Genomic DNA, 25,731 nt, shown 5'->3' on the forward strand with positions numbered 1-25,731 from the left:
ATTCTTGTACTTGAGATTCTGCATAAAGATGTATATATGTTCGTACTACAGTGGAAGCCTAGTAATTACTGAGCTGCAATGATAAATTTAAAAAAAAAAACAAACACACATTGATCAGGCTGTTGCAGTTAGGGAGAATGGTTTAGTATCATGTTCACATGGCAATATGAATCTTCCCTCTCCAAAGTGACCCTTTACCTAAACAAAGTGAAGCAATAGGACATGGACACTACGTCGAGGTAGAGGCTGCCAGGAAGGCAGAATATTTTATAGAATATTTCCTGGAGAAAGAGAGAAAACTATCACATTTAGGAAAAAACTTATTTCCTTAGCCCTTCTTCCTCTTTCATAGAATCATAGTCATCGAGTCCAGCCCCCTGCCCAAAGCAGGACCAATCCCAACTAAATCAACCCAGCCAGGGCTTTGTCAAGCCAAGACTTAAAAACCTCTAGGGATGAAGATTCCACCATCTCCCTTGGTAACCCATTTCAGTATTCACCCCCCTCTTAGTGAAATAGTTTTTCCTAATATCCAATCGAGACCTCCCCCACTAACCTGAGACCATTGCTCCTTGTTCTGCCATCCATCACTACTGAGAACAGCCTCTCTCCATCCTCTTTGGAACCTCCCTTCAGGAAGTTGAAGGCTGCTATCAAATCCCTCCTCACTCTTCTCAACAGACTAAATAAGCCCAAATCCCTCAGCCTCTCCTCATAGATCATGTGCTCCAGCCCCCTAATCATTTTGGTTGCCCTCCACTATACCTTTCCCCCCAATGTCTGAGAGACTCACAGTACCTGAACGTGTTTTAGGGCAGGGACTTTTCTTCCTAGGTGCACCCTGGGGCACCTACTCTGATAGGAGACTCAGGCTGCTACAGCAATACATGTAAATAATATGGTGTTGTTTCAACTACACAGGAAGGAAAGGAATAAGTCTAGTGGTTTTGTCAGGATACCTGGTCTGCTACTGACTTACTTTGTAACACTGGACACATCATGTAGGGGGATACTGAGGCACAGAAGCTAAATCAAATAAATATAAAAACAGCAGTCATAACCCTGGTGGGAGGACTGATTGAACCCCTTACTATATGTGAGCAGTTGCAGATTCCACATGCATTCCCCTCAGCACCATACCTACCAGCCACACTTTAAAAACATCCAGAAGGGATCGGTTAGTTTCTAAGACTGGGATTCTTTGGGGGCATACCTATTTCAGAAAGCAGAATGACCATCCATAGTTGAGGAGACATCATGTCTATTCCCTTAAGGAAACAAGATGGCAGCTAGGCCACTTGAAAGAGAAAATTAAAAAGATCAAAGGTGAAGTGAAAGGAGTTTTTACTAGAAATCAAGGCACACACAACCAATTTCCAGTCCAACCTTCTGGCTGTTAAAAAAAGTCTGACTTGTGCTCATCATCTGATAAAGTGGGTTTTACCCACAAAGCTCTTGATATTATATTTTGTTAGTCTCTATGGTATCACAGGACTACTCATTCTTAGTGAATGACGCAACACAGCTGAAATTGGACTGGGTCTTGGGATGGGGAGGAAAGGGACTACAGGTGCTGAGGATTTAACTAAGCCTGAAATAATGCAAGATTCATGATGAAAAAAAGTCACAAGAGTTGGTTACACTGGACTCAAAGTGACATAATTATAATCAAAAAACAAAAACCTGTACCAATGAGAAAAAAAATGGGGAGCATCTTTAATTCCTTCAAAAGAAAGGAAAGGGGAAGAGCTGTAAGAAAGAGTAGAATCTTCCTTCCCACTGAAGCTTTATCTTCTACCTTTGGGTTAAATCTTGCAACTGGATACAAGTGTGCAGCCCTCTCACTCTAGTTGCAAGATCTAATTCTTTATTAGTAAAGGTGAAAGACTGTTTCACTATTCCAGCAACTGGAGGAGCCTTATTAAAACAACAAATATTATGAGCAGTTGCAATACTTACTTCCTTCTTGTTTGCATTAGCAATGTTCGTGGTTAAAACTCTAGCTAAGCTAGTTGCATTTATTTGATCCACCCAAATAAATTTGTCACTGGAACTCCAAATGTCATCCTTAGTAAAGCTATATCCTACTCAAAATGCTTTTCTCAAATGAGATTCTTTTACTCCAGCCTTAGACTTGATGGCTACGTCTAGACTACATCCCTTTCGGAAAAGGGATGTAAATTAGACGTATCACAATTGCTAATGAAGCAGGGATTCAAATCTCCCACGCTCCATTAGCATAAAAATGGCTGCCGCTTTTTTCAGCACGGAGCTTTGTTGGAGAAAAGCGTCAGTCTAGACGCTGATCTTTCAAAAAATAAAGCCTTTTCTAAAGATCCCTTATCCCTCCCTCATTAAATAAAAAAAGGGATCCCTCCCTTTCCGAAAAAGGGATGTAGTCTAGACATAGCCGTACTGTTTGCCAGTCAAAGGCAAGGTGACAACTAAAGTTCTTACAGAACCTTTGAAATGACAGAGTAATGACTAATTAGCTAATTTTTAAAAGCTTATCAGGAAGACTTTTTTGTCTATCCAAAAACCAGATGTACCCATTCAGGTTCATATAGACAGCCCTGCAAATCTGTAGATATCTGCTATATAGTCACAGGTATCCGCATCCTCAAATGAGGATACAAATATCCGTAGCTCATTTTTGTAGGTATGGATGTAGGTAAAGATTTTTGTATTTAGAATCCTGCAAGTCTGCAGAGATACATGGGTATCCACTTCTACTGATGTAATTGTGGATAACTGCAGATCATTTTTGTGGCTGCAGATACCAATTTTGTATCTGTGCAGGGCGGGGCAAAGGGAGCAGTTACCCTGGGGCCCAGCCATTCAAAAGAGCCAGTGGCTTTTAGAGAGCAGCAGCGGTCAGGACCCCGAGCCCTTTAAATCACCACTGGAATGCCATGTGATAGTCTCTGTGCGGCTCTGAGGGCTGCCTGCTCTCAACCCCGCCCTTTCCACCCGAGGCCTCATCCCTTGGGAAAGCATGGAGCCAGTCCCTCCCACCTTTCCTGGGGACCTGGCAAGTCTGTCGGCACCCCTGGATATGGAAATCAGTTAGCAAGGGCTTTGAGGGAGGTGGCACTGAAAAGCAACCAGGCACAAGTGTTCCTCCCCACCAAAGAATTGCTTCTGCCAAATGCACCTCGATATGATCAGGAGGGATGATTGGTAAGTTAGGGACTCTCCAGTCAGTGCAGTACGGTCTCTGTACAGAGGACTGTAATTTACTATTGGGTATTCTGACTCCCACCGTGCTGTTCATCAAAAAATCCCAAAGGGGGTGTCAGCAGGAAGGTGACAGAGCCAGCCAGTACCAGCATACCAGGGCAGAGTGCTGTGATAAGAGAGAGGAATGCTGCAGTAGAGTGTGAGGCAAAGGTCTTAACTGCTATTAGTTTTCCCACAGAGTGTAGCCCAATAAGAATCTTGCTGACTATGCCCTCTTCTTTCTCTACAATGCTGGCAGCCCTGCCTCTCTTTAAGGGGAAAATGCGAGGCTACCACTGCAGTAAAATATCTGAGACCTGTGGGTCATTTCCCACCCTCTTTTGCATGTGACCTTTTACGTGAGAGGAGTTAGTGGGCACAGGCCAGAGAACACAATTCCTGGAGGCACATGATAGAATACAAGACATGGGAAACGAAGCTCTTCAGCAGCACATGTTGCGTGAACTCAGCTGCACCAGACATTTGTGAGGGGTCCTCCTCCAGCTGGATAGGCTAGGCAATGGTCCCAGGCTACGTCTAGACTGCCACTTTTTTTCAGAAAAAGGTATGCAAATTGCACGCCGCACTTCGCATAGCTTTCTCTGTTAGTTTTTTCGGAAGAGGCTTTTGCGAAATTTGGCCCGTCTACATAGGGACAAATTTCAGAAAAACCTCCTCTTTCAGAAGAGCCCTCATTTCTCATAAAATGAAGAAAACAGGGCTTCCAAAAGAGCCTGTCTGCTCTTCCGCAAAAAATGTTGGAAGAGCAGATGCATTCCCTGAATGTGGGGAGTTTTTCCAGGATATTTCTGGTATCCTGGGAAAACTCCATGGTCTAGACCGGGGTGGGTAAAAGGGTCTCGGTGGGATGGATCCAGCCTGATAAGTGGGTTGATCTGGCCTGCAGAGGCCCTGCCACTCCTCCGCTCTTCCGCCACCAGGCCGATTAGGACCTGGGGGTGGGGGAAGCGCATGAACTTTCCTCCACCCTGCCAGGAGCACACTCCTGGCAGGGCGGGAGGAGGCTTCACATGCTCCCCAGGCCCTGATTGGCCTGGGGGTGGGGGAGCACGGGACGTCTCTTCCCACCACCAAGGGCATGGGTGCTTAGTGAGAAGGGGGAGCAAAGAGGCTCCCCCACCCCCAGACCAATTATGGTCTGGGGGTGGAGAAGCCCAAAGCATCCTGGCCTCACCCCTTCCTTTTGAGGCCCTGCCCCTTCCAGTGCAGCCTGGCACCACTTCAAAAATTTCTGAAGTTGTCCCTGGCAAAAAATTGTTGCCCACACCGGTCTTGACAGAGCCCCAGTCTACCCTCTAGCACCCATTGTAAACAAGACTAGTGGTATTTGGACTGTTCTAAAAGAGGGAGAAATCTTCTTTCCCCTCCAACATCTTCCTCACTCCCCACCCCACCTTTAAAACAACCCTACAGCAAAGACCAGGAGAAGTATTTAATCATTTTCACTGCATCAGTCCACTTTTCTAACACCCATTCTCGCAGCACAGCAGATACTTAGTGGCTTCTTTTGGCTGTAGGTACTTGATATTTTTAAAATTAAAGGGACAGTGTGAGACTTTTTGATACTTATTTATAAGAACCATGTCCTCTTCTAGTTACCTGTGCTTTAGATTATATAAAATTGAAATTTTGGAAACAATTTCAATTTAATTTTCATCCTTACTGGCATTGGTTTATGTTTGAACTTCATTCAGTCTGAACAATGCAACCAATTCAGTTTCTATTTCTTTGAGTTTCACAACCTTGCATGGGTTTCAAATGTTTCTGGAGACTTTATTTAAATCAAGTAGGTGATGATGGAGTCGAGGACAATCTGGTTTCACTGACACATCATTGATTAAAACATTTCAATAAGTTATATAATATTTTATAAAACCGTTCTCTCTCCTTAAAATAAAATATATTAAAAATGAGGACAGTTACAACAGAGAGCATCCTTAAGAGATTTAAAAGCTCTGTTTGCCTAAGCCAAAGCAATACAAAGTGCTTTTTGCTTTTCCAGGTGATATATGCTTGTGACTAATTAGAGACCAGCAGTCAAGGAATTTGAGTTCTGTGATCAGAGACTAAATCATTTGTGGACTGATTTTCAGAGGTGAAATCAATGGGACCCGAAAGGGACCCAGGGTAATGAAATGTGACCACAGAAACAGCTGACAATGAGGATTAAACCTATGGCTTAAGGAGGACAAGCCTGTACCGCTTGAGCTAAAGCAGAAAAGCTTTTGTTGGGGAAAAATAGCAAGCTGCTTAGCTGTTGGATCCTGTCACTGAAGAAAATCATTTCCATATATCGTAAGCCACCATATTTCATTGTCACTTCTGAAAAACAAGCCACTAATCTCCCTTTTGATCTATTTCACTATCCGTCTTCTGGGGCTGTTGTGAAACACTTAAGTTCTCACATAGGTTAACTTTACTGTAAGGTCGAAGGTTTATTTTCTTCAGTTTTGGATTTTTACAGTTCTGTACTGGAAATAACAGTATTTTGTAGAATCCCTCTATTCTGTTTCAGGGATAAGCTACAGCGTACACAACACTGGACTGCAGAGCCAAGAAATGTAAATGAAGGGTTTGCCAAAGAATTAAGAAGCCTTTTTCTTATGGTTCCCATTATTTTTTTTAAACCCTTGTAAGTACACAGAATGAGCCCCTGGGGTTTCTCACTAGTAAACGGGCGTGTTATGATGAAACAAACTGTATAAAGGTCATTTTCACAAATAAAGTAAGGCTATTTTCACCTTCCACAAAACAATCTGAGCTAAAAGACCGAGGTATTTTTGTTTCTTCGCCCACTGATTGAATAAGACATTACATCACAGTTCCTTGAATGTCCAATGGGAATAGCAATTATTTCATCCATACACAACTCTCTCATTGCAGACAGAATAGCTATTTAAACTTCATTAGCAAACTAATTTGCAAAATACGAATTAGCTGTATAGCATGTATATATCTATATAATAAGTATGTTACACTTGCCTGTATGCACAGTTTAGGAAACATGGCCTTATGCCTCCTGTGGTGGAACAAGAGATGCTGGCAATCACTGAGTAAAGGGTTTTTCATAGGGCATATCCATGTCGGTTGTGGCAGCAAAAGTCAATATAATACTCAGCAGTTCTTGTCATTTTACTGCCTACTGGAGTACAGGAAGTGTGGTTCCTGAACAGCACCTAAAGTTGATCGAAGGCAGAGATAGCCTTCAGTAAGTGGCAGCATGCCTCAAAACACAAATTTTACCTCAGCTTGCTCTTCAGAAAGAAGAAAAACAATTCTCTGGGAAACAAGCAACTGTTTTCCCCCCTCATTCTTCCACCCCACCCATGCAATCAATCAACAAACCACATTGCTACTTCAGAGATGCTTTTCCAATGGCCAGATTTTGCAGTCTATGTCACAAGTCAGCACAAGAGAACTTGTATTCCCTGTGCAATGCAGCAAGGACACCGGCTCTAGGTTCCTGACTCCTCAGCCATTACCTCTCTTGGATTGACTCTCTCCCCCCTTCTAGCAAGGTTTTTACAGATTTCCTAGTTCTCTGCCTACACAGAGTTCCCCAGCAAGCCAATGACCTAAATAGTGTTCTGTGTCTGCACTTTGCTGTGTCCTAAAAGACTATAAACAGAATAATTGCCCTAGGTTATACATTACCACACAACTCTTTCTAAGCAAGTACATTTATTCTTAAGGTGAAAGTTTTACAGAGCAAACATAATAAGAACAATAGAAGGTTCTATATGGATGTAGTAAGCTTACCAGAGATCACTCCACCAAAACTAACAAGGGCTCTGGTCAGCAACAGTCGTTCCAAAAGAATTGGACTCCCTCCTTTGGAAGGAAGGCCTTAAATCAGTTTAAATTCAGCTCATTTATCCAAAAGTCTTTGCTTTGACAGTCTCTTGAAAATCCAGTATATGCAAGCGTCTGTAGGTGGCTGTATCTCCATAAAGAGGTGTTTCAGCCTGAGTAGGTTTGTCTAGTCTTAGGAATTGGCTAAACTGCAGGGGGGGTTCGGGATACCAGACATGTCCCAAAAAACTTCCCTGCGTCCAGGGAACGTGTTTGTTCTTCCGCTTTTTTTTTTTTTTGCAGAAGAGCAAACACACTCTTTCGGAAGCCCCTGTATTCTTTGTTCTACAAGGAAGAAGGGGGCTTTCAAAAGAGGGTTTTTTTCCCTGACATTTGGCCCAGTCTAGATGGGCCAAATGTTGGGAAAGCCTCTTCCAACTAAAGTATTGGAAAAAGCTACTCAAAATGTGGAACACATTTTGAGTAGCTTTTTCCAACAAACAGATGTAGTCTAGATGTACCCTTAGTTTTGACAGAGATCCACTCACTTTCCCTGGTGTGGACTTTCAAACCCACAAAATAATCACCAGTGACACTCTTTGCATTGTTAAATTTGTTTTGTAGTGTTGCATGATCTTAAACTCATCACAAATTCACATACAACCTTAGTGCAGCATTAGGGTACTCCTGTGGAATTATTTGAAGGCTCTTTGCCACTTCATTCAATATAATATGTTTTCTCTTCTCATTGGATAAAGAGAGAGACAGACAGAGAGAGAGAGAGAGAGAGAGGGAAAACATACATCCTCTCCGTCTTCCCCCAGCACAAACACAGTTTTAGTGTGTTTGGAAGAACAGGGAAGGATATTGGCTGCACCGGTAATCTGTTTAACACTTCTCCTAGTGCCCTGCACGAGTCAGATAAAAGAGCTCCCTTCAAAACATAGGCTCTCTACAAAAAATGCACATGATTTCTTAAAGAATTGCAGGTTTCAAACTCCTGTTAAAGATAACTTATAATAGGTTTGAACTTTCAAATTCAGCAAAGAGTTTGTTGCATTGTGCATTTCCATCACCACCTTCTAACCTTTTAATTCTAGAACAGAATCCTATTTTCATATATGCAAATAGACTGTTTCAATAGCATCTGTTCGTGGGATGAATCGGCAGTGGCACAAATTCTGGGCCATTTCCACTGAAACGCTGAACGGAAGCACAGGGGGATATGAATGAATACTTTTGTTGAGTGATTTTCTGTGTGTGTTTTGTTCTAGCTTATTCTCTCCAGCTGGGAAGGCGGCTATAACTTACAGTGTCAGAACCTTGTCAGCGCAGGAGAAGCTGATATCCGGGTGAGGCAGAAACATCAACTCAGTAACTAAAAGATATAATGGTCTATTCCTACAATATGCTGTGGTACAATTCCCTTGCATCACTGGCCTATTTAGGTTTTAGCATTAGGATTTTTTCAAATGATCTTATGTCAGGTTGCTATAGAGTGGGATGTATATAGATGCTGATCCAGGTTGCAAGTGTCCTCATTCCCCAGTATAGAGAACATTGTGAGAGGTACATTTTTCTTCTGGAAAGGCTGTTACAAAAGCCTATGTCCAATATTTCTGACTCATTTGGCACTGCATTATCAGAAGAGATGCCAGTACAAAATGGAAATATTTTCTAAGGAAATCATCATTTATTTAAAAACCAACGATGAAATTGTCCATGCACATTTAATTTCTTGTAGGTCCAAACTAGAGCCTGAACCAACCTGAACTTGGGGAATGTTTGAACCATATTTTGCAACTTTGGCTCATCTCTAGTCTTACACACCTTAAATTCAAATGTTTTGTCCTTGACTGTTCCAAATTCTCAGGTCACATCTTCACTAAGTGGAAGATTGATGCTGGCTTGATCAATCTACTGGAGTTCGATTTAGCGTGTCTGGGACAGACCCGCAAAATCGAACTCAAAGGGCACCCCCATCCGCACCACTATTTCTACTCCTCATGAGGAGTAAGGGAAGCAAATGGCAACATTTGCTTCCATCAGCCTCCCTCTGTGGAGATGGCATAGAAACTCAAACGTAGACGCAAACTATGTTACTAATGTAGCTGGAGTTGTATACCTTAATTCCACCTTCCCCTTCAGTGTAGACCTGGCCTCGGTCAACTCTCTCACCTAGTAAACAAACAGCCCTTTATTTCTCTCTCTCATACAGGTGGCCAAGGTGTTGTGGTGGTATTATTTTTCCAAAGCAATTGAATTCACAGACACTATTTTCTTTGTACTGAGGAAGAAAAATAGTCAAATTACTTTCCTTCATGTATATCATCATGCCACTATGTTTAACATTTGGTGGTGTGTTCTGAACTGGATACCTTGTGGACAAAGTAAGTGTTTTGATTTATTTTCTCAGTGGTATGTAAAGGAGCTGTAATCACCTCTAGCTGTAGAGAATTTGCACACAGCTATGCATGGCAAAGCATGTTACTAGCAATATTAGCTACTTGCAGAATTATTCACAAATACCCACAAAATCAAGGGGAGTATATTGTCATATGGGTTTATTTTTAAAGGTGGCGAACACCTGCTGCTCCTATTAGAATTGTGAGGGCTCAGAATCACTATCAGGCCACCAAACTATTCCATAGGCTCAGATATAACAGTGATGAGTAATGCCATGATTTAGTCCGGGGTATTATAGTATAAAGCATGGGCAGGCAAACAAAAATTCACTGCCTGTGACCTGTCCCCTTAAAGGCAGTAGCAAAATTCCCATCCATTTCAATGGGAAGAGGATTCAACCTTAACCTCACATAAGGCCGGGGCTATTAGCAAAGCATGGTATTACGTTTGTTCGCAGTTGCACACAAGTAAATGAGAATTAACTCTACTGAAGTGTAATGGAGTGACACTGTTGTAAAACTGATGAAAAACTACACCCTGTACTTGGCAGTATAAATGTAACACATTCACTGTGCCTTAAAAACACTCCTTTCTTTGAATAACCAATTCTACATTCATGAATTTGGTTCATGTTAAAGTCTCATTTTGAAGTTCTGAGATTTGAATGCATAGGTGGCAGCAAGTCACAGGGATGCAGAGTAACATGCATTTTATCCAAGTGAAACCAGATGTCTGTGTGACAGAAAATTGGCCTTCCCCCTCTCTCTGCACATCAAGTCAGGAATAATAATTATATTGTGAAATTTGCTATTATCAGATCACATTCATCTTGACTGGAAATTGTCACTCTCACTGTCTCCTCCAATACCCAAGGTATCTAATGCTAGTTAGAGACTGCTCTCTGCATTCTGGCTTAAAGTGGAGAATTGTTTCTAGTACAATTTTGTCACTGGAGAAATGGAGTGAATTTTTCCTGTAGCCTTGTCATCTAAGTTGAAAAGAAAATTAATATTTTAACTTTGTTTTTAAGCTTTGGTTCCCACATCCCTCAGAAGGGAAAGTTATGTCAATCTATACAAAATTCAGGAGTCCTTCAGCAAGCAAAGCACTCACTGAAGTCTAAAGATTTTCCTCAATTAGAGCCACAGAATTTGCCCTAGAGTAAACGAATTGTACTCAGGCACAAAGAGTGAAGTTCTCACCGCTGTGTTTAGCAATGGGAATTGTGCATGTTCTTTTACCTCCCCAGGCACTAGGCTGCTGTTTATGGCAACATGATAATATAAATAGCTGAGCACACAGAGCTTAGAGAGAATGAAAAGATCAACAAAGGATTTTTAGAACAAAGAAGGCATGGCCTGAAATCTAGAAAATAAAAAGGAAGAAGGCAGAAAGGAAGCCACAGAGTAAAGTAAACTACAAACTTTCAGTCAGACTTGTTAAAATAAGGGCAGCTTTGAAGCCAAAGAGGAGCCTATTACAATGTGTGTGTCACTTGCCCTTTGGTGTCTTAGTCATTGATCACAACTCCACTGTGCTAGGCCCTGTACAAACAGAACTAAGATGTCTTTGCCCCAGCTCTGGAAGGGGAATGAGGTCCAGCAAGTTAGAGGATTGCTAGGTCCTATCCTAAACTTAGAGTATGCTCAGAGCACAGTTAATTCCCTTCTTGTTGCCTTAGTTTGCACTGAGGGAAGGTCAGCCTACATGGTACACAGATACTGCTGCATGACAAACCCATGACGAGCAGGAAAAAAAATTACACTAGTGCCACTCTCCTCAGTTCGTGTGACAACACCCCAAGTGCTGTATGCCCCGTGCCATGGCTTGTGAGTAGCCCTTGCGCAACCCCTTTAGTGTTACAGAATCAAGCTCGGCAGCCCTGTCAGGGAAGGAGTGGCACAAGTGATCAAACTGGGGTAGACCGGCACAGAACTCCACAGCCATAGGGAGGGGGAAGGACAGTAATCTCACCTGTAGAATCCAATGCAAGTCCCGAGTACCCTGACCAGAAATGAGAAAAAAAAGAGTAGAGATGATTATTACTGGGTGCAGTGGCAGTATGCTAGAGAGACAACTTGTAGATTATTAAAAACAGCACCTTGTAAATGTTAAGGATGTTTCCCAGTAGAAAGTCCTTCATCTCACCTCTACTTGTAGTGCTATATAAAATGTTTTCCTGGTTGGATTCTTACAGGTTTCTTTGGTCCCACTTTGAACAGTTTTATCCATGTTCTCATGTACTCCTACTATGGATTGTCTGTCATTCCTTCTATGCGCAAGTATCTGTGGTGGAAGAAATACCTCACTCAGGCACAATTGGTACATTACTTCATTTTCTCTTTATGTTAGAAGAGATGGCACAAAACTGTAACCTTGAATATAAACCTTTTGAAATGTAGAGGATGAAGGACCTCTGATCCAAATTCCTGTACACAAATTCACTCCCAAAGTCTTCATTTTCAGATCAGATTCTTAAGCAGAAATCTTGTGAGAAGACCTCACAAGGATTGAGTACAATCAAATGCAAAATTGCTGTCAAAGCCAAATTCTGCCTTGAAACACTAAAATGAACAATGTGGATCTTAACAGAGCCTTCAGAACCCATTTGCATAAGGAATATATTCAATACTATCTTAATTCTGAACTGAACTCAGAGTGGAAAATGACTGATGTGCTTAGGAAGTTATTTGAGCATGATGATAGACTATCCGCTTGCTGTAGCTTTTAAAGTATAAATTTTAAAGCTTTTGAAATTCTTTGGAAAATAACTATGTACAAAAGGCATTTTTTTTATGAATTAGACTTACTCCCTCAGTTTATTCAGTTATAGCTCCTTACTTGACACTGTTTTTATAGCTTTTTATTCCCATTAGAGCTGCAAAGTCAATATAGTTCTGAGACAATGAGTTGCATTCTGGTCTAGCTCACACAAGATACACAATCATTGTTAAAGATTCTACATTTAAAATCTAGTTGTTATTGGTGATGCATGAGCCAATAAGAATCCATCTTGACTGGTCTGTTCTAACAGAGGTTAAACATACCCACACAAAGAGGAAAATGAACATACATGCTTTTACTTGTAAACGTTTTCGGAAGTTATCTGGCATCACTGAGAAACAATCAGTGTGCTCCCCCCACTTGGTGCCCTTTTTAGAGAGTACATTTTCAAAGTAGAACCCTTCTTTAATGAAGCCTATTTATAAATGCAAAAACCCTGACACATTAACTTGACGGAAATGATATAAAAACTTATTATTGTAATCCTTCTGCTGGGTAGGCCCGGCAGCAACCAGGGCTGGGTTCAATATCTAAGGGTCCATCTCACACAGAACCGGCTTGAGCCCCCACCCAGTAGCCTGGGAAATTCACACACCCATGGGTGCCTCAGAGGCAATGCTTCCCCACTCGCAAGCACAGAGTACCTGAGTGTAGAAAAGAAACATTTAATGAAACAGAGAGAAAAGTCACATGGCATTAACTTGGGAAAATACCACAAACAGAGCTCATAGCCCAAACCATGGGCAAAGTCCAACACCCCAAGAGTCTCTGGAGTCCAGCATCCCAAAATCTCCCAGAGTCTGACACCCCAAAAGTCTCTGTTCCTGGTCAGTGCCGCCCAGAGTTCAAAAGTTCGCCTGCAGGGTTCTACCTCCCAGCCTGGGTGGAAAGGAGGCAGGGGGGCTGATAGGGGCACCTTACGTGGTCCGATGCTGACGGCGCCACCTCTTTATATGGTTCTGCTGCAGCCTTTACCACGAGCCACTCCACCATGCTCCAACAGCTGTCTTCTTCCACTCCACCAGCCGCTCCACTGGTTGCCTGTTGCCACTCCTACCGGCCGTCCATTCCCACCGGCTGCTCCGCTGGTCACCTGCCGTCGCTCCTACTGGCCACCCGCCGGTCATTCCACTGGCTGCAATGGGTCTGGCTCCCGGCCAAACCAGTGATTTCAGCTCTTAGTGATTTTAATTCTTTAGCCACCACCTAGATTGGCAAAAGATGCCAGCTCCGACTGGACTAGCAAAAAGACTCCTCTTGGAGTCTACTTCAGGTCTGTCCTTGAAACAAAAGGGGAAAAGAAACAGGTTGGGCCAGTCTTACAGCTCACACCTGGCAGGCATGAAGCAGGCTGACTCCAGCCCTTTAGCCCTTCCCCCCCAACTCAGTTCACTCAACTCTGGAAGGGGGGAGGCTTATTCCTCACAGGCCTCTTCCAGTGATAGTCTCTCTCCTGCAAGCACTGGTGTAATGTTTTACAGTTCCCACATTTAGGGGTAGCATGATGTGACCCCCACAACAGCCCCAAATTATTTACAATATACCACATTTCATTCCAACACTGATCCTCCATCAGCCCTGGCTGAGTTGGATTTACATAGCCACACCTCGGATTCCTTCCTCCTCTTGGCATGAGCTATATTTACATATCAACCATTAACAGTTAATTATCTTGCAGAGTTAAACAATTGGAGTGAGCACACCAACCCCCAGAGCAGCTCCGTCCTTTTAGCTGGCTGATAACAAGCAGTAGTTCAGCCCCTGCTTACATTACTAAAGCTAAATATGAAAAATGGAGTTTTGCACTTAAACGGCCATTTTCAAACCAGGGTGTGTTTTTTTGTTGTTGTTTATAAACACAGAATATTGATTCTACTTATGTTTTAATTCTGATGTTAATTATTTTAACCTTGTACAATTTCTATCAGTCACACTTTTTAAACGTGGATTCTAACTTGTATGCATGAAAGACAAAATTGAACACTTTTTGCCAGCCAATCTCTACCTTTCAAAATTAAAAATAGCCTTTATTCATTTCAGGATAATGATCTTAGGGTGCATTTGTAAGTAAATACAATGGGCCTGATTTTTGCTATCAGTAGAAGTTCACTGTGTACCGTTCTTTCCAGGTTTGAGCAAGCTAAGCATCAAAATGTAGGGATAATGCTATGCACTATTCTTTTTCAAAACATCATGTTTGTGGGCACAACCCAGACCAGATGGGGTTGTGTAACCACCTGCCCTGTAACTTCTGGGTGTCTAAAATTGCCTACTGCTATTCATCACAACCTGGATGCAGCAGCCGACCTACAAGAATACAGGTCACATCCTGAATGCTAAGTGCTATGCAACCCCGGGTCAGCAACTCTGACTCTCACAGCCAGCCTGCACTGCAATCATCTCATGATGGCTTTCACCTGCCTCAGTTACTAGCTTAGTGACCCCAACACACTCCCAGTCTTGAATTTTCCCATAAACATGTACCCTTCAGTGTCTGGCCCTCTCCAGGACCACTCAGAGAAATAAGGTTAGTTGATCCTTTCAAGAACTCCAAAGCATGTTAGATTGTAATTTAATTTCAAACAAAGCACTGGATTGATTTATAGTAAAAATAAAATACATTTAGAAACAAAGGACAGAGGTTAAGTGATGCTGAGTAAAAGGAAGAGTGTGTGTAATAGTTACAAGCAAATAATAGTGAAAATATTCATCTGAAAGTCTAGAAACTAATTTGATCGGGTACAGATTTTGTTCAAGATGGTTGATCTCACTAAATCTTCCTTCTCCCCAGCCATGGATGACTTTTCCCTCAGTCAGGACCTTCCAAAGCACAAGATAGTATCTTCATAAGCTAAAGAAGCCTCTCTCTCACCTATCGTCAGTCCCCAGGGGTTTCATCACCTCTGTTGGTTGAAGGACCCATTTTTCTCAGCTTGCAAGACAGCTTGTGTCTGTCAGGTGATGGATGCCGATGATCCCTTCTGTCTTTGCTTATATCTTCCGAAGTTCAATGCCCTTATTTCAAAAGGCCAAATGACCTCATACTGTTTTTTCCTATATGTGGGAGGATGGAAGTGGGACTTCCATTACTTTGATTCTACCACTCTCAGGTTTTACTCAGGGGATAAGTAAATAGCCATGCCATTCCCACCTGTCTGGCAGAGACCTGTTTCTCCCTTTGATAGTAGACTTTGTAGTCAGTGTCCTATCAATGAGTATCCATAATGCTTTTTAAAATCACCCGTGTATCATAGGCTTTCATAAAACAGTTCATTTGATACATTTTATAATTCAGTTTCTTATGACTTGAGGTACAGAGCCCCTGTCTGTACAGCCCAGATAAAGTTTCTCTTTCCTGCTAGAAGCTGTCTGCTCACCTGCTTGATAGCTTTGTTTACCTAATATGGAAATGTCTTTACTTGATGACTAGCTATTCCTTTGTCTTGGACAGACCTATTTATTAAGTCTTCCTGATAGGCCTGTCAAACATACTTTAGTAATCATTTCAGTAACATTTAATACATTACATATGATTACGAATCATCAAATAATACATTACATGTTGCTGTTTAAAAACAAATATGATGATATCAGTGCATATCTTTTCACCAGGTGAGAGACATGTTTTTAAACTCCACAGAACTTTCTGTGTAAGCTTGATAGCTTATCTCCCTTATGAACAGAAATTGGTCAAATAAAATAAATATTAACTCACCTACGTTTCCACTTGCAGGAAGATTGATGCTGCAATAGTCAATCTTTTGGCATTTGATTTAGCAGGTCTAGAAAAGACCTGCTAAATCAGACACTGAGGGTGTCCTTGTTGGTACTGGTAATGAAGTTTCTCCTATCAACCCCCTGTTGTGGGGCCACCCCAGAAAATTAAAGCTAAAGTATGTCAACTCCAGCTATGCAGTTGTCATAGCTGGAACTGCATATCTTATATTGATTTTCTCCACCAGAGTAGAGCTGGCCTAAGAGTTGCTAACATAGTGAACCACAATAGGCCTCTGTATAGTAGACAGTATGCTATATTATTCAATGAGGGAGCACACATTCAGTAGTGTTTCTTATAGAAACTTCTTTGGTCATAAAAACCAATCCCATTATTTATGGCCTGCTTCATAGAAAATTGACACTACGAAATCATGGCAAATGCACTGCTGATTAAAAAGTTGTAAAAACTATTAATTACATAAGATGTTAAAATGATATACTGCTCAGTTAACTTTCCTATTGAGCTTTAAATTGTATGACTTGGAAAAAAAACTTTGCTACGTAGATTATCAAAGGCTCTCCAAAGCAGGAAGCATAACTTTAGTACAATAAGAAAATGTAAAATTACATAAAGCAAGAGCCCAAAACAAACATTCTCTGATTTTGAAAAACCTGCTCTAGTCTGGGTACAGTACACAAACCCATGTGCCCTTAAGTCAGCATTAATACATCAAGAATTGTGCTGCATTAAAAACATGTTACATGCTGTATTCCTTACTGGTAGGAGGAGGCTCTCTCCTCATTTGCATTTTAAAGAATGCTCTTTATTATTATTTTAGAACAGACACCAGCAAAAAACTTTAAACTGGTCTTGTGAAAATATGTAAATTTGTTCTTTGAATCAGGAGTGTCTCTTAATTATCTTGTTTTCTTGCACACTTAAAACAGAATAATGCCTCATTCTAAAAAAACTACACACAGTACATTGGGTTCATGGAATACTGCACAGTTCAGTTGGTTGGACAGGGTCATATGATCCAGCTATTTAGGCTACATTTGGTAATCCAAAAAAGTGAGATCTTTTCCAGCTCCCCTCTCCATCTCGTTTCTCCTTTACCTGCTGCCTGTAGTCCCAGACCTCTTATTTAGTCTTCAATATGCATTTAATCATTTTCTGGACGGGCTTCTTCAGGTCTCAGATGTTCCTGAGGTTTCTCTCAGGTTCTGCTTAAACATGATTTTAATGCAGGCAGAGTGTTCTAGGAGTATCACAATCCCATTAAAAGAGACTAGCTACCAGTTTGCCATCCAGTCTCGTAAGTAAAATCTGTTCTCAAAAAAAATCTATAAAATGGTCAGTCCTTACATTCTGTAGTACAGACCTTACATGAGAATAATTCTGACAGCCTCAGAACAATGATCCCAACACAATGCTCAGAACAACAACAGAAAAGCTATAATATGAGGATTGCCCAGGAAATGCCTGATTAAACAGTCACCATCCTCTTTCCTGAAAATGTCTAAAATGGTAATAAACAAAAATAGTCTCATTTACATTTATGTAAATAAAATGCCTGAACCATCTTTTACAGATTCAATTTCTACTCACCATTATCCACACACTTAGTGCCGCTGTGAAGCCTTGTGGATTTCCATTTGGTTGTCTCATGTTCCAGTCTTCATACATGGCAACGCTGGTTATTCTGTTTATAAACTTTTATATTAAGGTAAGCTGGGGAACGTAAAAATCATATACTGAGCCCTGATTTCATGTTATATTTATTAAGCCAATGATTTTCTGAGCCAATGATTTTCTGATGAGTGCAGCTTTTTCTGAATTTATACTCTCTTACACTGAACTATCAAAAACGTGGAATGTTTTGCCAGATAGACTGATCCATGACATACGAAACTGTAATACAGTCAAGTTTTGCTAATACTTTATTGAAAGGATACGCCAGATTTCTTTTTAATGTTTGTTGTTTTTGTTTTATCATTTTAGTTGTTACAGAATATGGATGTAGTAAACTATGTGGAAAAAAAAATTAAGTGATCCTTAGCTCAGGGAAATTCCATTTCCATTCTCACTAAGTGCTGAATTCTACAGTGTTCTGAGTACTTCCTGCAAGCTCTTTGCTATTTTTATTGGCATTTGAGGACAGAAAAGGAAATAAAGTGATGGAATAATTGTTAATTTTTGGGCCTTCAGGGCCTGACTACAGTCAATAGAAGGACCTCAGTGAATTCAGCAGGCCCTGAATCCAGGGCTGGCCCAAGCCATTTGTGCGCCCCAGGAGCCAGTGCTTCCCCCGGGTGCCTGGAGGGAGCGCAGCGCCGCCCCTGGGTGCCCGGCGCATGCGCAGCCCCACCCCCGCCCAGTCCAGCAGCCCCGAATGGTGCTCCGTACAATGGGGCGCCCCAGGCGGTAGCCCAGTCAGCCCGTAGTTTGGGCCAGCTCTGCCTGGATCAGACTAGAAGACACTAATCCTTCAAATTTTCCTTGTGCAATTAGGCTCATTGAGTCCATCAGAACTAACAACAAAAAGGTTTAGTTTCATAAGTGAAGGCAGGCACAAAGCAAGACAAACATCAGATGCAATAGACAACATGAAATGTCACAAGTAATTCTAATAATGATCATGAATGCTCTTACTTTTTAAAAGCTTTAATTTTAAAGACGAGTTATAAAAATTAAAGCCACCACTCTATCCCAATTAAAAGAAAAAAATTAAGTACATGCAAATAAGCAATAAAACTTATTTAGAATAGATGTAGAAAATATGCAGGAATATCCCATCATACACAACTTATTGATGGAAAATAGAAGATAAACCTAATAAAAAACAGTGACATTAAATGGAAAAAATCCATATAGAAAACAGAAAAATACATTTTAAAACAAAAAAAATTATAGCCTTTCTTAATCAGTCTATATTAATCAGTTAACCATAAAGTGGCAGATTGATAAATTGTCTAATTATCTATCAGACTCCAGCCCTCTTCAAATCAGTGGCACAACTCAATTTTTTTGTTTTCCAATCTTTTTTCCATGCCCTTGAAAATTGCTGAAGACCTCGGTGGACCACTTAATGATTTTTCCAAATGTTGTTTGTACCATTAGTTAACTATTGTACAGTGTTCTGGATCAAAGCAGTTTATTTAAAAAAAAAATGTAATCACCTTTCCTCTGTCCACCTGAATAGAGTTCTTGGACCACAGTTTGAGGACTTTAGTCTAGATGAAGTTTGCATTTGCAATATGCATATATGAAAATGTGTAAAAATAAAAAGTAGAGATTAGGTACATAGATTGCTTTATTATTTTCCTCAGCATGACAAACAGGAGGGACAATCAAACTCAGCCTGGCAGAACAGCATGCATGAGAACTGTTTCTGGACAGATAAGCAATTGATCAAAATCACAGTCCCTGATCTCCTGCTGGGGCCAAATCCTGTTCCCACTGAAGTCACAAGGAGTTTTGCAAGTGAATTCAATGGGAACAGGCTTTGACATCTGGAGTGGAAAGAATAAAGCCACTTGAGCAAGGGCTATGTTGCTTATACCACAGATACCAGAGACTGCTGATTCATGGGAGAAGGTCAACAGACATCTGATCTTTGTCCAATGCAAGGGAGAAATCAACGATCAGTGTGGCTAGGAGAATCTCTGTACCACATCCAAATCATTTCCTCCCCATAGCCCACAGTCCGCCCACCCACACTCCCCTGCTCTGCTATTTGGGGCTCATCCCCACCCAACAGTCCTCTTTGCCTCTTCTCTCTATGGACCCATAGGGAAGCCCATCTCACCCTGACCCAGGACTGTGTAATAGTGAAGCTTGAAGGTGAGCCATTGCGCATTTGTGTTCCCTGGTACATCAGAAGTAACAATTCCACTGCTTCCATCCATGAAGTGCTAGAAGCAAGGAGGAGGGGAGGTGGATTCTCCTGAGTAGGCACTGATTCACTGACCAAGAGGAACAGGGGCTTTATCACCATCTGAGCTTGGCGACATCAGAGATGAGCTATTCTCCACCTAGGCACAACAGCCTCAGACCCCTTCCTCTTTGGCTCTTCTTTCTGAGGTCCTCAAGCATCTCTGCCCTACCCCTTCCCTTTCTGTGTGAGGAAAAGTCCATTAAACCAACTTCAGATAGGGTGGATGCTTTCCAGGGTCTACAGTGAGCTAAGTGTTCAGCTTCACTACTGACTTGCCCCTTGCCTTCTTGTGCTGGCTACATGCTTTTTGGGCATTTACACAAGAGCAAACAAACTTACAAACAAAACAAACCAACACACCCCTGCCAGAAAATGAGGCATTTGTTTGGCTTGCTGCTCCAGTGTGAGGCCCACCTGTCAATAGCAACCCTCCCCCCTCCAAATCTGCCCATTTGCCTATGTTATTTACTTAAGTCTTTGGGACATTAACTTTTTCTTACTGTATGTTTACACATTGTGTTTAGCACAGAGTCTGTTGTCTCAGTCCCCATCTTTAGGTGTTACACTATGTTGTACATAGCACAACTCCTCTAGACCAGCCTATGAGCAGATATATATTCGCTTCTAGCAGACACATGAGAGCTCAAGTCAAATTTTCATTATTAGCTGTAAGAAGTATGTTGGATTGTATGTGGTGGGAGGTGGGGAAGGAGAATGCTTCTACTAAACTAAACCAACTCTTCACTTTGGGTTTTTGTTCTTTATAGACATACCAGAAAAGGCCTTCAAGAACCGATATGAAGAAGATTCCTCCTGCGACAGAAATCAGGAATGGTTTCCATAAGGACTATTTCGCTGCAGCCAATGGTGTTCTGAACAATAAGAAAGCACAATAAGTACAGTAATTCAATACTACACTGTAGTATTTTTCATTTTTTCTAATAAAAGAGAGAGACTGAATTACAAGACAGTTTTAGTGTAGACTCTGACTCAGCTTGGTTACATTTATCAGATCTTTGTACCAGACATTTATTAACGTATTGCTATTTAGATTTTAACAACGTGTAGCTTTAAGTGCTTTGCCCAAGATCACCATCAAAATGAGAGGCCACTGGAAACATCATATCCTTCCCACGTGCAAAAAAACAAAACAAAAAAACCAAACCATTCTACAATCTCGAATGCTGTTAAAATGCCTTACAAAACATTTCACTGGAAACCCCAAAGAGAGATCACATTTTCAAGGTAGCCATCAACAGATCACGTTTTACTCAGACTAAAAAGTTTTGGCATGTCCTAAACACACAGAAGGCCGCCAGAACAGGTTTGTTATACTCTGCTGAGTTATGCTGAAAGGCAGCTACATGATCAATGGTTTTGACTAATTTAGACGTGGAAATCAAAGAGGGTAGATAATTTAAAATTAATGCCTGACACCATCAGCACTCCAGTTTTGTACCTTCACAGCCTCTCTCAAAATAGGGAGGAACTGGTTTAGAATTTGAAAGTGGAAGGCAGCTTGGGTGAAAGTGATCATGAAATCATAGAGTTCACAATTCTAAGGAAGGGCAGAAGGGAGAACAGCAAAATAGATTTCAGGAAGGCGGATTTTGGTAAGCTCAGAGAGCTGATGGGTAAGGTCCTCAGGGAATAAAGACTGAGGAGAAAAACAACTGAGGAGAGTTGGCAGTTTCTCAAAGGGACATTATTAAGGGCGTAAAAGCAAGCTATTCCACTGCGTAGGAAAGATAGAAAATATAGCAAAAGACCGCCTTGACTTAACCTTGAGATCTTGCATGATCTAAAAATAAAAAAGGAGTCATATAAAAAATGGAAAGTAGGACAAATTACAAAGGTTGAATACAGGCAAACAACACAGGAATGCTGGGGCAAGATTAGAAAGGCAAAGGCACAAAATGAGCTTAAACTAGCAACAGGAATAAAGGGAAACAAGAAGACTTTTTATAAATACATTAGAAGCAAGAGGAAGACCAAGGACAGGGTAGGCCCACTGCTCAGTGAGGAGGGAGAAACAATAACAAGAAACTTGGAAATGGCAGAGATGCTTAATGACTTTTGTTTCAGTCTTCACCGAGAAGTCTGAAGGAATGACTAACATAGTGAATGCTAGTGGGAAGGGGGTAGGTTTAGAAGATAAAATAAAAAAAGAACAAGTTAAAAATCATCTCGAAAAGTTAGATGCCTGCAAGTCACCAGGACCTGATGAAATGCATCCTAGAATACTCAAGGAGCGGATAGAGGAGGAATCTGAGCCTCTAGCTATCATCTTTGGAAAATCATGGGAGACAGGAGAGATTCCAGAAGACTAGAAAAGGTGCCCATCTATAAAAAGGGAAACAAGAATAACCCAGCAAACTACAGATCAGTTAGTTTAACTTCTGTGCCAGGGAAGATAATGGAGCAAATAATAAAGGGAATCATCTGCAAACTCTTGGAAGGTAGTAAAGTGATAGGGAACAGCCAGCATGGATTTGTAAAGAACAAATCATGTCAAACCAATCTTATAGCTTTCTTTGATAGGATAATGAGTCTTGTGGATAAGGGAAAAGCGGTGGATGTGGTATACCTAGACTTTAGTAAAGGCGTTTGATACAGTCTCACATGATATTCTTATCAATAAAGTAGGCAAATACAACTTAGATAGGGCCACTATAAGGTGGGTGCATAACTGGCTGGATAACCGTTCTCAGAGAGTAGTTATTAATGGTTCTCAATCCTGCTGGAAAGATATAACAAATGGGGTTCTGCAGAGGTCTGTTTTGGGACCGGCTCTGTTCAATATCTTCAACAACGATTTAGATATTTGCATAGAAAATACACTTATTAAGTTTGCAGATGATACCAAGCTGGGAGGGGTTGCGACTGCTCTGGAGGATAGAGTAATAATTCAAAATGACCTGGACAAATTGGAGAAATGGTCTGAGGTAAACAGGATGAAGTTTAAGAAAGACAAATGCAAAGTGCTCCACTTAGGAAGGAACAATCAGTTTCACACATACAGATGGGAAACGACTGTCTAGGAAGGAGTACTGCAGAAAGGGATCTAGGGGTTATAGTGGACCACAAACTAAATATGAGTCAACAATGTGATGCTATTGCAAAAAAAGCAAACATGATTCTGGGATGCATTAACAGGTGTGTTGTGAGCAAGACACAAGAAGTCATTCTTCCGCTCTACTCTGCGCTGGTTAGGCCTCAGTTGGAGTAGTGTGTTCAGTTCCAGGCACCGCATTTCAAGAAAGATGGGGAGAAATTGGAGAGGGTCCAGAGAAGAGCATCAAGAATGATCAAAGGTCTGGAGAACATGACCTATGAAGGAAGGCTGAAAGAATTGAGTTTGTTTAGTTTAGAAAAGAGAAGACTTAGGGGGGACATGATAGCCGTTTTCAGGTATCTAAAAGGGAGGTGGGAAAAAACTTGTTCATCTTGGCCTCTGAGGATAGAACAAGAAGCAATGGGCTTAAACTGCAGGAAGGGAGGTGTAAGTTGGACATTAGGAAAAAGTTCCCAACTGGCAGGGTGGTCAAACACTGGGATAAATTGCCCAGGGAGGTTGTAGAATCCCCATCTCTGGAGATATTTAAGAGTAGGTTAGATAAATGTCTGTCAGGGATGATCTAGTCAGTACTTGGTCCTGCCTTGAGGGCAGGGGACTGGACTCAATGACCTCTCAAGGTCCCTTCCAGTCTTAGTATTCTATAATTCTAACACACACTTCACCATGTGTCAGTCCTCAGGACATCAAACAGGATAAAAACTGCCCTGCATAATCACAAATTATTTCAATTTCTGGAAAATAATTGAACTAACGGTGAATAATTTGTGCCGTAGTTCATGTGCCCTACGTTTACAACTTCAGCATTCACAAACACACACACACACCACACACATTTGCTTCATGCCCATAGAGCCTAATCCAAAACTCATTGAAAACAATGGAAGTCTGTTGATTTCAGTGGGTTTTGGACTGACCATGCAGTCTCTTTGGCCTTGTCTAGATTAGTTTTTAAAGGTGTAATGACAGGCCAAGTCTACATTAAGGGAGAAAGTCAACCTAGGATATGCAACTCCAGCTACAAGAATAGCATGACTGGAGTCAACATACCTTAAGACAAATTTCTGCCATGTCCCCACTGCGGGAGTTGGGGTGGGGGTGTCAATGTAAGAAACTCTCCTGTCATCTTCCCTTACTCCTCACAACCTGATGGAGTGCTGGGGCCAAGGGGGCACCATCAGGTTAGATTTAGTGGGTCCTTACTAGACCCGCTAAAATCAAACGTGGGAGATTGATCTCCAAAGTGTCAATCTTGGGGTAAGGGAAGACAAGCTCAGATGCAGTTACCTAATTCTATCCACTTAACTCCTTTGAAAACTCTAGTCAAGACAGAGCAATTGTATTTTAGAGCATCCTAGTTGGTCAAGGTCAAGCTAGGGAGAATTTCTGAAGTTTAAAAAATAACCTAGTGAGGACAAGCCCTTAAAGGCCACAAAAAGCCTCAAATGCATGCAAAGGAAAATACCAGTGTACAAGCAGCATGTATGTGAATCCAATTCAAGAGAGAAGGTGAACCTTAAAAAGTAGAAGAGAAAGTGAACCTTAAAAAGAGTGAATCCAGAACACATCCTATTGGAATTGCCATATCAGAGCTAATCTTGTAGTCCATCTGTCCAGCCTCCAACAGTCACTAACGGTGGCTACTGTGTCCTATAAAGAGGAACGGAGGAGGTTATTTCCTACCTATCACTATTAAGTAGACTGTGCCTTGAAGTATGGCTATCATTGGCCCTTGTAATTTTATCCTTGATACCACAATTATACGTGCGATCCTTAGTCAAATAAATGCTAAAAATGCTATTAATTTTATTTATGCTTACCAGTCTATTCACCTCAGTAATATCCTGCAGCAGCAAGTTGCTTAGGTTAACTGGCTATGCTTTTAAAAAGTATTTTCTCCCATGCATTTCATTTCTTTATTTTTGCCTTTTCCTGTTTAAGCCCTATATCAAGAGGCAGAGCAGCGTACCTCTCCCTTAATTCTCTTTTGCAAGCTAAATAGTTCTAGTTTCTTCAAACCCCTCTTATTTATTGAAACCTGCCAGTTCAAAAAAATCTCTCTAGGAATTTTTTAACTGCCTTTTCCTGGATAATAAGTATAAATCCCAATCCAGCAGCTCCTACACAAGTTCAGGAAGCGAAGGAGTGCTTTAATCACCCCTCCCTCTCATCTTTCATTGGCTTATTGAGGGGAGAAGCTGAGTGAACCGAGGTGTTGAAGAGATGGGAGAACTTCCAAATCCCACTCTTTAAATTCTCTTCAGCCTGCCTGGTGAGTCCACACATTCTTCCAGCTGGAGCCAATTACTCCAGAAGTAGCACATATGAAGATACAGCCAACTGCCTCATGGCCTTGTCTAGATAAGGATTTAAAGGTGTAATGTGAAATGTGTTATCTAACTCCATCTTATTAACCCCTTTAAAACCAATAATTAAGATAAAACATAAGGAAGAAGGGGCAGACACACTATAGTTTTGGGAGCCAGAAGAAAAGGAGCAGACTGAGGTGATGGTATAACATAGGAGAAGATGGATATTTTTGATCAGTGGGAAGAATTGCAGGCATTGGACGGGTCATTTCAGAGTTCAGTTTGAATGTGTATGCTGTGTGAACAGAATCAGATCCCTGATTTGACCCTCTTCTAGGTAGGACTTGGACTGCTTGAATGCAACCAATTAAGTTGATGGTGAAGAGCAAAATTCACACTTCAGCACAGACACCCACAGTAACAATGCTGCTAAATGAGCTGTCTTAATAAATTGGATGACCAAAACTAG

General features: G+C 41.3%; 1 protein-coding gene across 1 annotated transcript in view; it reads left to right on the forward strand.

Moving 5' to 3' along the window:
• The window catches only part of ELOVL2 (ELOVL fatty acid elongase 2), a 76,642-nt gene extending 55,797 nt beyond the window's left edge, over positions 1-20,845 (forward strand). Inside the window, exons 4-8 of the mRNA XM_075921261.2 lie at positions 8,307-8,384; positions 9,251-9,422; positions 11,636-11,760; positions 17,532-17,666; positions 20,645-20,845. Of these exons, the coding sequence (XP_075777376.2) occupies positions 8,307-8,384; positions 9,251-9,422; positions 11,636-11,760; positions 17,532-17,666; positions 20,645-20,773 (639 nt within the window). The 3' untranslated portion in view covers positions 20,774-20,845. The remainder of the gene's footprint in view (positions 1-8,306; positions 8,385-9,250; positions 9,423-11,635; positions 11,761-17,531; positions 17,667-20,644) is intronic.
• The last annotated feature ends 4,886 nt before the right edge of the window (positions 20,846-25,731 follow it).

Source organism: Pelodiscus sinensis, chromosome 2 (genome assembly GCF_052426305.1).
Source record: "Pelodiscus sinensis isolate ZL-2025 chromosome 2, ASM5242630v1, whole genome shotgun sequence".
In the NCBI taxonomy this organism is placed as follows: Eukaryota; Metazoa; Chordata; order Testudines; family Trionychidae; genus Pelodiscus; species Pelodiscus sinensis.